General features: G+C 30.0%; 1 protein-coding gene across 1 annotated transcript; it reads right to left on the minus strand.

The window, feature by feature from the left end:
* Positions 1–2,463: 2,463 nt before the first annotated feature.
* On the minus strand, positions 2,464–5,900 carry LOC119688469 (testis-specific chromodomain protein Y 1-like). The gene is made up of 6 exons (XM_038103145.1): positions 5,261–5,900; positions 4,898–5,206; positions 4,638–4,813; positions 4,345–4,555; positions 4,137–4,280; positions 2,464–2,616 (listed from the first exon to the last, which is right to left on the minus strand). The coding sequence occupies exons 1-6, from the start codon at positions 5,867–5,869 to the stop codon at positions 2,464–2,466; spliced, it is 1,602 nt and encodes a 533-aa protein (XP_037959073.1). The 5' UTR covers positions 5,870–5,900.
* Positions 5,901–12,085: the final 6,185 nt, after the last annotated feature.

Here is a 12,085-nt window from a genome sequence, read left to right on the forward strand (position 1 = left end):
GATATTATTGAACAAAATTACATCCATCTTCTTCGCTAACTTGATCATATGATCATTGTAATAACATCTATCATATGTACCACATAAGCAGAAAACACTTATTCATTTATTTGAATAATAATAGCTAGTTTTAAGGATGAGCTCTAAACACGCAGCTTCATATGTCTATATGGCATTGATTTGAAGATTATGTTCCAATTAAAAACCATGAAAGAATCAGAGGAAAAATATATATGAAAACACCATGTCTTAAGAAGAGGGAACAGATTGGGCACTAACCGAACTTAATGAGCTATTCCAATTGGTGCGCACACACAACCGATGTGCCTGATAACCAGTGCAGTGTCAGGTAGAAGCCTGGTAGCGGGTTACATATGACAAATAGTTTGCACGTATGACCTATAGGTATGATATAAAACAGTTTTGTAACATTAGAACAGAATTTCTCAATATAATCTTAATTTATAACAAATGTATTTTTCGTTTATTTAATTTTTTAAAGAAATTAAATAAAGTTTGCTCATACTTATATTGTTTCAGTTAATACATTTATGTAAGAATTCTTTTTGTGCAATTTGTGTATAGCAAAATGAAAATCTTTTTATAAGACTATATTAAAACATTTCAGTAAACATAATTAAATATGCTATTGTTATTAACCACTAATATTATTGATTTCCCTTACCCTATATACTTACAATATCCGAAATAATATAGATAATATGAAGCGCATAAGTGCTATTCAGAATGCGTTCTGGTCAAAAAAAAAAAAGAAAACTTCTGGCTGAAAAGTAATATCATGTTAGTGATATATCTAGAAATATGCGAAATAGAGAATATACGATATTTTTTCACGAAGATGGATTGAAAATTGAAAACTAAACTTAGTAAAAAAAAACATTTCTGAATGTCTGTTAAAAACTATGCAAATTTCTCAAAAACAGATTTATAGCATAAATATGGAAAATAATATGATATATAAATATAACATATAAATATAATATAAAAATGGTACCAATATGAAAAGTATATGGTACAGACTCCTCCGACAAGTCGTTTAAGCTGCAAATGCCGAATACTTTTAAAAAAAACAATGTTAAAATAGAACACAAATAGTTTCCTAAGTATCTCTTAAGTACTATTTGAAGGGTAAAAATACAAAGAAAATAAGATGTAAAAGCAATATAAACTGTTATCCGTGAGTTCCTTCTGTGTTTAGACTCAACAGTTAAGTCCTTTGATTTTTATGTTCCTTTTCTAGAACATATATGCTATTTGGCATCAGAACTTTGTTCTTCACATAAAAGCGGATTTGGATATTTCTAGTAGAAGCCTTTTTCTCAGTATGAAATCTACATATCGAGGGAATGTACAGAATATTGTTAAAGATACTCTGGAGATAAAAACTCTGGTGAGTTTTTCTTGTATGATAGCGTAGTTTGATTGGTTTAACGGTCGATCTCATCGAAATGGTAAGCTTCCTTTACCTGGATTTAAGTTAGGTATAATTGTCACCTCACCCACATTCACATTTTTCTCCACCATTCTCTACTAAACTCTTCACACGCCCTCACATTTTCCATGTCGTGTATTTTTTATTTAATCTGCTAATGCGTTACGATAATAACAAAATAATATTAATATACATATATATTAATTGACATTTCTATAAAATAGCTTTCAAACATTAAATATAATAATTTAGCATCGCACAATAAACATTTTAAGTCTTGGTGTAGGTGTTAATATGTTAGGGCTGTCTAAGTCGCGTCTCATAGGCCAGATGCGGTCCGCGTCTTGTTTCTAATCTGCCACAGTTATGCAAATTTGCCCTTGATACGTTTTAGTAACAACTCAATACTTTATTTTTAGAGTATCCGGAAAAAATGAACTCAATGAATTAATAAATTAAATTTAACCTTATCACCGCACTTTTATTGTTTACCAAAAAAACAATGGACGTATTTACTTGTTTCTGCGGCCCCTCAGTCTGTACAATGGCTTGTATTGGCCCACGTTCATATCTGGTCTCGACAGCCCTTTTCTATATTATTAATATTTAAGATAAGTTATAAAACCCATTGTCAGACTTGATTAGAAATAGTTTTTTAGCTGATTTTTATAGAAAATATATTTTATTTCATACGTCACACAATAAGGATCTGTTACTCACTATATTCTTAAGTTAAGATAAGACATTCTTAATCCATTTTTTGTACCTTTTCTGATTAATTTGTTAATTTATTATAAAAATTTTTACGTTTTCAATTTAGAGAATTACAAATGTATTTATGAGTTCTTATATTTGAAAATTTAATGTTAACTCAAAAATGTATTAATTGTAAATTTTATGAGATCGTTTATGAGACCCTTTGCAATTTACTTTGATATAGCAATTTAGCTTTAAAATTAAGTATGATATATATTTAAAATTAAGTATATATATGCAAAAAAGTGATTTAATCAGAAATGACCCGTTTCTATATATCTCCTGAAGCTTTCAAAGCATTTGTCTGAGCACCATTGGTCAATGATCGTGTCGAATTCTGCGTCCAATTGCGTCCCAACAGCTTTTAAATTATTAAGAACTACTGTCCTCTTCATTGCCGTAGACACCTGCAAAAAAAAAAGAAATACTGTCAATATATTTATATTCAACTATTTTGTTATTTAATATAAATCTGAAATTATTTTAATATTCCTTAATGTAGTTAAGTCTAATTAGAAAAGGCATGTTAGAACGATTTAGAGATTGTTTTGCACTTTGAACATCTGGAATCCAAAAGTTATAAGTTTTGAAAACTTACAGCAATCAGAAACAAATTGGCTGTAACATGTTGGAGATATAGAAAATTTAACTAACAAATAAATGAATTTATCAAACGCTAAACTATAGCATAATAGAAATCATATTTAAGCATTATTAGTAAGTGCAGAGATCGGTAGTAGCCACTCCTTGTCGTCGCTGAGCTCAAAACGGCCAACTGTCTTAGGAAATTTTGATATAAGAAAACTCAAGAATGCACAGCACAGAAATATATTCTCGTGTGAAATAACTCCTATTGGCGCCAATATGGAAAACCCCGAGAACCAAACAACTGATCAAGGGTGGAGTAGCATATAAAATGCTTTGAAAAAGATATGTGCTGAAGTGCTAGGATACGCGCACATCGCATTTAGAGACGAGAGATGAACATTCCTGATCCAATATGAAACAAGGAATCTCCTTCTTAAATTAATCCGCTTTGCAACTAAACATAGTGACTAGAGTGACCACTCTGACTGATCAGCAAGAAAACTGCAAAACTGTCCTTTCAAAAAACTGTATGTATTTTTTTATATTGGTATTATCGGTATATTGTATTTCATTATCGGTATTGAACTCATTTTAGATCCGTCCTTAACTTGCATTTTTGAATGCATTTCATTAAAGCGAGCATTTTGGGAGTTTCCCCAATATTTTTACTTACTATAACTTATTTAAACAAAACTTAAAAATAAAGGAGACAGAAGAGCTCTAATTTTAGAGCCCTTAGTGCATACAATGTATTAAAATTTTTTGGTTCTAATTTCTGGACAATTCGAATTTGTAAGAGTTTTAATTTGTGATCCTCTACCGTAATAAAAAATAAGGTAATTTAATATTGAAGAGTGTATATATATAGAACAGAAAATATATACATATAACATATATTTGCTTTTGATATAAATATTACAATTTCAAGAAAAGTTTAGGTATATACAAATTTATATTTATGCATATATATATACAGAGTACATAATGTGATAAAATTAAGTTTTTTACATCAAGTGCAGATTTGAAATTAAGCACTTATAATATATACAGCACTTATAATTTCAATGAAATTAATAATGAAGGCGTGATAAAAGTGTGATTTAATAATAAAAATAGTATGCACTACTATATCTCATTGGACTAAAATAAGAAGCCAGTTTACTTTACAAGAAATTAGTATTTAAGCTTGTTACTAAGTAACATAAGTAGCTGTATTGCCCCACTCTATATAAGCTATTAAAAATATATATATTATCATTTTAAGGTGGATACAAATGTTCAATGACTTTCGTAAGAAAAAACTTAAAATAATAAAAATGTATCTCATAATTATTCTTACCTCTGGAGAGAATGCAGCTATTTTCTTAGCTTGTTCTAAAGCAACTTCATTCAGATCATTTGTGGATGAAAATTTACTAACCAAACCCGATAAAAGAGCCTCAGCAGAATGTAGTTTATCACAATTAAAGAACAATTTCGTTCTCTAAATAGACATATACCATATATATTTCAAATAATTAATTATAAAAGTATTTTCATATACTTACAAAGTTTCGCCTGATTTTGGGTAAGTTATTCCAAATGCAATAACCTTCAGGTAACTGTCCGATTTTAGCATATGGAGCTTCATAAGTAGCTTTAGTAGTGCCAATAACGACATCAAAAAGTGACAGTTGTGTCACACCTAAACCAACATTGGAACCACGAACACCGGCAATAATAGGTTTCGGAAATGTGAGTAACGTATATAAATAATCTCTGTAAAAAAAATTATTTGAATTAATTCTGTAATTTAATTTCTATAACGGGAATCATATATTTAGCACAAAAATTAAATTACTTTGTTGCTTTCGCTAAATTATGCGCCACTTGACGGCGTCTTTCTATAACACGATGTGTCAGGGCAGTGAAATCTACTCCATGGCAAAAATTCGGACCGTCTGAAAGTATCAATACACAATTGCACTTTTTATCCACAATTAGCCCTTTTAATATTTCTACCAACTTAGTCATCATCTAAAATGAAAAGGGAGACATTTATGATTGGTGATTGAAGACAATGCGTACGGGATTAGTTTATGGAATACACAATAACTATACCTTTCTCGTAAACGTATGGGGTTGTCTTGCCTTATGGGTACTAAATATAATTTGTGCCACATTGAATGATTTTTTCAATACCAAATCATAAGGTTTCACTTCACTTCTGTTATTTTCGCTATATCCTGTTTTAGCGGGACGTTTTACGTTCTTTACGTCAGTCGAAGGGACATTAGTTTCAGTTTTATCTTCCTTGTCTCCTGGTTTATTTCGAACATTTGGTGTTGCTGCCGAAACTGGAGATGCCAAAACCGGAGTTGCTGTTGTTGTCGGTGTGACGTCTGGTACATTTGAAGATTTAAAATCGTTCTAAAATATATCAAAATGATTAAATTTAAAATATACTTTTAAATTGAAAATTACCTTTTCCGAAGCTTTGCTAGGCATTTGAGGATTTTGTTTTGTTTCTAATGTCCCTTCAGTGTCAATAGTTGAACTAATTTCAACAGATTGCTCATCTACAGGTTCAGGTGTTTTATTCACCGGAACTTGAAGTTTTTCATATTTTGTTTGGTCACTCTCTGGCAAATCTGGATCTAGATCACTTGTATAAACTGAAACATTACTACTTTCTTCTAAATTTTCCATTGATTGCTTGCCATTCAGTGTGACGTGTACTTTAACTGAACAATTGGTAACATCGTTTATTTGAATGAATTTTTCTTCTGCACTGGTATCCACTTGTGATTCATTTTGCTCTTCTTTATTTTTATCTTGATCCTCTTCGACACCACACTCACCTTTTACTATGCTCCCTACTTCAGAAACCAATATGGGTGAACCAGTTTTAGTTAAGTTTTCATTATTCACTATGGTATCCAATTCAGAATTAGTATTAACCGAATTCAAAATTTTACGTTTGTGCGGTTCGCGATGTCCCCCTTTTTTCGTTTCTGTCATAATAATATTTTCAGGGTCCATAGACTCAGCATTAGAGGTGCTTCCATTCTCTGGCGCTTGTAAGCGGGACATTTTCAAAGTTGTGCTTACACACGTTTTTTGCTTTTCCTAAAATATTTTTTACCAATATATTATATATATTATTTTATTTTAAAACTTGAACGTATATCATTTGCTATCTTTTTAGCACATTTATCATGTATTGTTTTTAATATTAAAAAATTGCAATACAGCGTAGTGTGGGGAAGCACGGCACTATTAGCACTGAAATAAAAGTACCATTTTTTAACCAATACCGTTCAGTATAACATATCCAAATCTAATACTATATCCTTAAACGCTTACAACATATAAAAAAATTATGGTATTTGTCACAATTCTGTTTAATTTTTAATAACTTCCAATCTCTCACAATTTTTACTTGCGTTTACTAATTTTTTAAAGCGTCAAGTGTGAGAGTGATAACTATACTTTCATGTCATTGCATGTCATGTCAATATTGCCACCTAAGCGTATTTTATTACGCAGAAATAAAATACTAATTTTGAAACGAATGATGCGCAGTTATTCACATTATTTTGCTCTAAACACAAAGAAAAAATTAATTATAATTTGATTTATTATTATTATAATTACTATAAAACTATAATTATTATTATAATTATGAAACTATAATTATTAATAGAATTATAAAGCTATTGTTATTTCTAGGCAAAACATTATATACGGACTATAAACTAATTAGGATATTCTAATATTTCCTAAGACCACTGATGATGAGCACTTGGCAGTACTCGAAACAGCGTTTTATGGTCAGTCAAATTTCAATAAATTAAATAAAACTTTTGTCCTTGTCTTTTCATTCTTATTCGAATCCGTCTAACTATTAAATAGTTTCTATTCGTCATAAGGACGCGTCACTCTCGGCAAGAAAAATTAAAATTAAAAAAATATTATAAAATTCTTTGAATGTAACTGGGGATTTATGAGGATCGTCAGTATGTGGCAATAATAAATAAAGTATTTTTCCAGTTTACATTTCGTACCATACTTAAATCAAATATACAATGTGTTTGTAATATAAAACATGTGAAAATAACATATATTTCGAAACTATGATAACAATCTCTATTGTATATCCACCAGTCATGTATACTGTAGATGTACAGATATATTGGTTTTAGCATTTGGTCTACTAAAAACTAGATCTGGCTGCTACTGCAGTTTATTACATATTTCTTTATTACTTCAGATTGAAATTTCAAATCAAATGTTCAATGTGAATTGAAAGTTTTTAAACCAAGGGCAGGTTTTATTAAGAAAGAGACGACCACTTTCCTCCTTTTGGTAACATTCCTTAGCCATTAGCCAATGTTATTTCAAAATTAGGATGTAAGGACAGTTGTGAAATGCATTTTTACTTTCTCAAGATTTCACATAAAAGCATTCAATGTGATTCAGAACTACATTTTCTTATTGTTTAGAGTTACATTTATCAAAGTAAACATTAGGTTCCCTCGGCACCTTATAAGTGGTGCTAAGCGAGACATTACATATGTGCACATAATGCAATCGAATTACTTTTTCCATAAAAATAAAGAACTAAGCTAAAATTAAAACAAATAATGAATTAAAAGTAAAGTTAATAATAATGAAATTTCCTTTTTACAACAAAATTAGTAACAGTTTATAATATTTCGACCTTAATAACTATTAACTTGATAGGACTTGATGGAGGATAAATTATATTTTCTTCATGTACTTCTTTTTGAAATATTTCATTTCCACAATTTCGAAATTTGTTACACTTTTTCATTTTGTTTATAAACTTTTAACGGATGACTAGAATATTCGTTGAAACTTCCAATCAAGGTTCACAATTGTTCTCTTATCAGTTTGGTAATAACATATTGCTTTCTGCAGACGCTAAAATGTTTGACCACTTCACAACTAGGTGCTTAGATAGAGAAAGTAGTGTTGTTGTCTTGAGTACAGATTAGCAACTTTAAGCGAGCAACTTGTTGTTTTTTACCCCACTTAAAAGCTGCCGAAAGCAACTAGTAAAGAAATTGTGAAATGTTTGATAATTTTATCATTTCTGTTTTAAACTTACTGAACCTACTGGTCCAGGAATTATAAATTCACTTATTGTTGTGTGTTTGTTTTCTTACATTTTTGTCGAAATTAACACCAATAATTGCCGCATTGAAATTTTTAAAGCAATATTTACTAAGTTAATAAATAAAATACTCTCTTATTTTGCACGTCTCTGCATAGAGCTTGTGTACTATACATTTTGTATGGCTAATGTAACTGAGTCTGGCAGGGTTATCGAAATTATCGCAAAAGTAAGATAGTAAGTAAGATAAGTTAAGTAAGACAGCCCAAAATTATCTTAAGTCTAATATATCTTTTGACATTGTACAACTTACTCAGCCAGAATAATAGCACTGATTTAAAACTAAACACATATATTGTGGTAATTTCACTGTATAGAGATAATATGCACTTTTTAGATTAAATATCACTTTATTATCAAATACAATACAACACACAATAATTATTATAAACCAAACTGCCTATCATGCCGCCTTTCTGTCAGCTGTCATTGTTCCCCTTCTAGTGTTGTACAACGTCCGTGTACTACATTACTACATATATATTGTATATTCTCTCATCACATTATTATCAGTCATTATCGATGTGTATAAAAATTGACTAATGGTTGTAATGGGATTTATTTAGAAGCTCATCCAGCTTCCAAATTGTGTTATTGACGTCATAGCCAATAAGGTAGTTATAGTATGAATATAGAGCGTAACTCCTGAGATATCTTTAACATATACTGATATGTTATATGTACAAATTACTAGTTTTAAAATTCGATATATCAAGAATCAAGTTAATTCGGCGGTGCTGACATTATTAGTCAAAGCATAGTGCACCGGAAATCGCAATCATTCCATTAATTAATGTTTCTACGGTAACATATGTATATAAAAGTGTGTACTTATATATAGTATACATACTTAAAAGAGTTTTACAATGCACCTCCAAGTAACATAAACTGGACTCAAGTGCGTTTTTTAGCACTGTTTTAAAAATGCAAAAATTTAAATAAGGAGTATATATATGAAAGGTATGGTGGAAAAATCATAGGGATTCTTGATTTAATTCAAAATCTTAAATTGTATTTATTATTTTTTTATCAGCTGATTACCAATATCAACACTTAAGTGTTATATAAATTTTCAATATGTGAGAACTTTAATGTTGTCAACCTGGCAAACATGCTTTCAGACTGCAATTATATATTAGGTCTGTGCCACGAACTACTCGTAGTAACTATGAGTAACACCGTGTATACACAAGTACGTTCCACTAGACATTATTCGAGCACATAACAGCATCTGAGAGAGCCTAACACTTAAAATAAATGCATCAAATGTTAAAATATATAATAATTATATCCATCTACTCTGAGCTGTTTCGTGGTTGCATGTTGTGGTAAATTGAGAATTGTGTGACAGGTCCACTGGTCTATACTAAGCTCTACATACTTCAGTAGTTTGTGGGAAGATATCATAATCTCTGCACATTTCAGCAATTTGTGGGAAGATGCCATACTGTTGGGAATTTGTTCGGCCAGCAGTTGCCACAGATGATAAATTGAAAACGGTTTGCTCATCCCATTAAGTAACTTTGGTTGGATTGTTTGGTTGGACTGCCAATCAGTGCTGACATACTTAGAACCTTAACTGGCCAATTATGTTGGTAATTATATTAGGATTTTTCTTCTAACATATAGTGGAAACCATATGGATTCTTTTATAAGCGTTACCAGAATATTTACAAAAATAAATCACAGTCGATATACCATATGTAAATATTTTAAATAAGATCGTATTGCATTTTTTCAGTTATTATAATATAATTAACATAATGAAACTGCAGAGATTTATATGTACTACATCGCGGTATCCTGGAAATATATCGACCAATTTAAAACTTTATTCAATAACGTTTACCAAAACTTCACTCAATGACTTTTATCAGAATTTTATTCAATAACTTTTAACAAAACTATAGTTCAGAATAGAAAAACTGAAATACAACTCACCTCTCCAGGTGTCTTTTTCCTGCGTTACTCTCCGGCTTGGTTCTTTACTAAAACTTGAACACCTAACCTTCATAATCATAAGAACTTCCCGACAACAAACCTTATGACATTCCGGAAGTAAATTTTATAAACTCTCTTGTATTAAAAAATATCTAGAATATTTAGGTTGCAGTCCTGTGCTCTACTGAGAGTTTATTTATAGCATGACTTTATTGTTATTATTATTATAAGCTTATGCTATTTTTTTATAAATAATTAGTAACTTATGAAAATAAATTTTAATTATTATTGAATTGATACTTTTATTTTAAACAAATTTTTCTTATTTTAATATGCAATAAATATAAAACCCAATGTTTTCTATTACTATATCCAATATGATTGTTCACTTTACCTAAATTTTTATTCATATACATATATATCGAATCTATTTAACTTTTAAATAGTTTATTTTTGTCATAAAGACGCTTCACTCTCGGCAAGAAAAAATTAACTTTAAAAATATTTTTTATTTGCAATCATCTATATCATCTATTTTTTATTCAGTTATCTATGATCTGACGATTTCTAATATAAGAGTTTTTGGTTTATTTTGATGATATGAAAAATTGGTTAAAATTATTAATCAAAAAGGTTTTAATTGATCCATATCCATACATCCATTTATGAGGTCGTTACTGTTTTTAATAAGCCATCTGTAGCTTAAAGGTTTGTAATATAACAATTTTTATTTTATTTTAAGTATATATAAAATTCGTAAAAATTTTAATTGAAATTGTCTGTCTATATATTTATTCATTAGATCTCCACTTTTCTTATTTAAAAATCTATATTTTAACTCCTTTCAATATAAAAATTATTGCTTTATCTGAATTATATGAATAAGTGTTAAAAATTTTATACATTGTGACCGAAAAGTTTCCGGAAATTTTAAATAAAACGCAAAATTCTTAATCTTCACCAATATTTATTTTATCTCCTTCAAAATATGCTCCATTAGAAGCGATACACAAATGCCAACGTTTCTTCCAATCATCAAAACATTTTTTATAGGCGCTTTCCGGTATGGCTTTGAGTTCCCTCTGCGAATTCTGTTTTACGTCTTCTATGGATTCAAAACGCGTTCCTCTGAGTGGTAATTTGAGGTTGGGAAACAGGAAAAAGTCACACGGTGCAAGATCAGGTGAATACGGTGGCTGTTCGATGGTATTTATTGAATGTTTGGCCTTAAAATCGTTGATAATGTTGAACAAATTGAGGTGAATCGGAACAAGCCGGGCGTTGACACGTCGCATACACAAATTGTCCACCAAAATCAAACGAGCCATCTCACGACCGATGCCTAGCTCTCGTGCTATCTCTCTAACACTCACATGAGGATTTTTGAACACGATTTCCTTTGCCTTTTCAATGTTTTCGTCGGTGGTAGAGGTCGAAGGTCGTCCAGAACGCGGCATGTCTTCGACGGTCGTACGACAGTCCTGAAAGGCTTTGTACCACTCATAAACTTGAGTTTTCGATAAAACTGATTCCCCATAAGCCTTTTGTAGCATTCGCAACGATTCTGCACACGAAATTTCGTTCGAAAAACAAAATTTGATGCAAACTCTTTGTTCAATATTTTTTTCCATTGTTTTTTTCGCAACGCACTACTGAGGTGAACTGGTTTCAACAGCTGCCGTAAACGAACTGTCTGACAGATCGCGCTCATTTTTGGCATAGTAATTAAGGACAGTGCTGCCAAACTACATAAACTTAAAATATCGAAAAATATACAGCGCGCGAATTTTAAATGAGAATTTCCCAAAACTTTTCGGTCACAATGTATATTCATTTTTTAGTTGTTCTTTCTTAATAAGCCATCTACGGTTTATCTAGTCATTTATTAGCTCTTCACTTTTCCTACTTAATCATCTAGGCTTAAAATCTTTTTAATATAAGATTTATTATTATTTAATTTTATGTAATTGAAAAAGTCGTAAAATTAATAATTAACAAAAAATTTGTAATTTTTTTTTTGTTTTAAATACTTTTACATTTATTTATTGTATTTTCTCTTACAATGAGACTGACTATAAGTTTTAAAATCTTAACACTTATCATATTGTATAAAAAAAAATAAGTAAGCCTTATATCACGGACCTAACTTAGATCAATGGGTTAAATTT

The sequence above is a fragment of the Teleopsis dalmanni genome, chromosome X (genome assembly GCF_002237135.1).
Source record: "Teleopsis dalmanni isolate 2A chromosome X, ASM223713v2, whole genome shotgun sequence".
NCBI lineage: Eukaryota > Metazoa > Arthropoda > Insecta > Diptera > Diopsidae > Teleopsis > Teleopsis dalmanni.

Coding starts and splice junctions, on each gene's coding strand:
- LOC119688469 (XM_038103145.1), bottom strand. CDS start 5,869: ATGTCCCGCTTACAAGCGCCAGAGAATGGAAGCACCTCTAATGCTGAG. Junction 4,814..4,897: donor CCCATACGTTTACGAGAAAG/GTATAGTTATTG, acceptor TTTTCATTTTAG/ATGATGACTAAGTTGGTAGA. Junction 4,281..4,344: donor CCAAAATCAGGCGAAACTTT/GTAAGTATATGA, acceptor ATGTCTATTTAG/AGAACGAAATTGTTCTTTAA.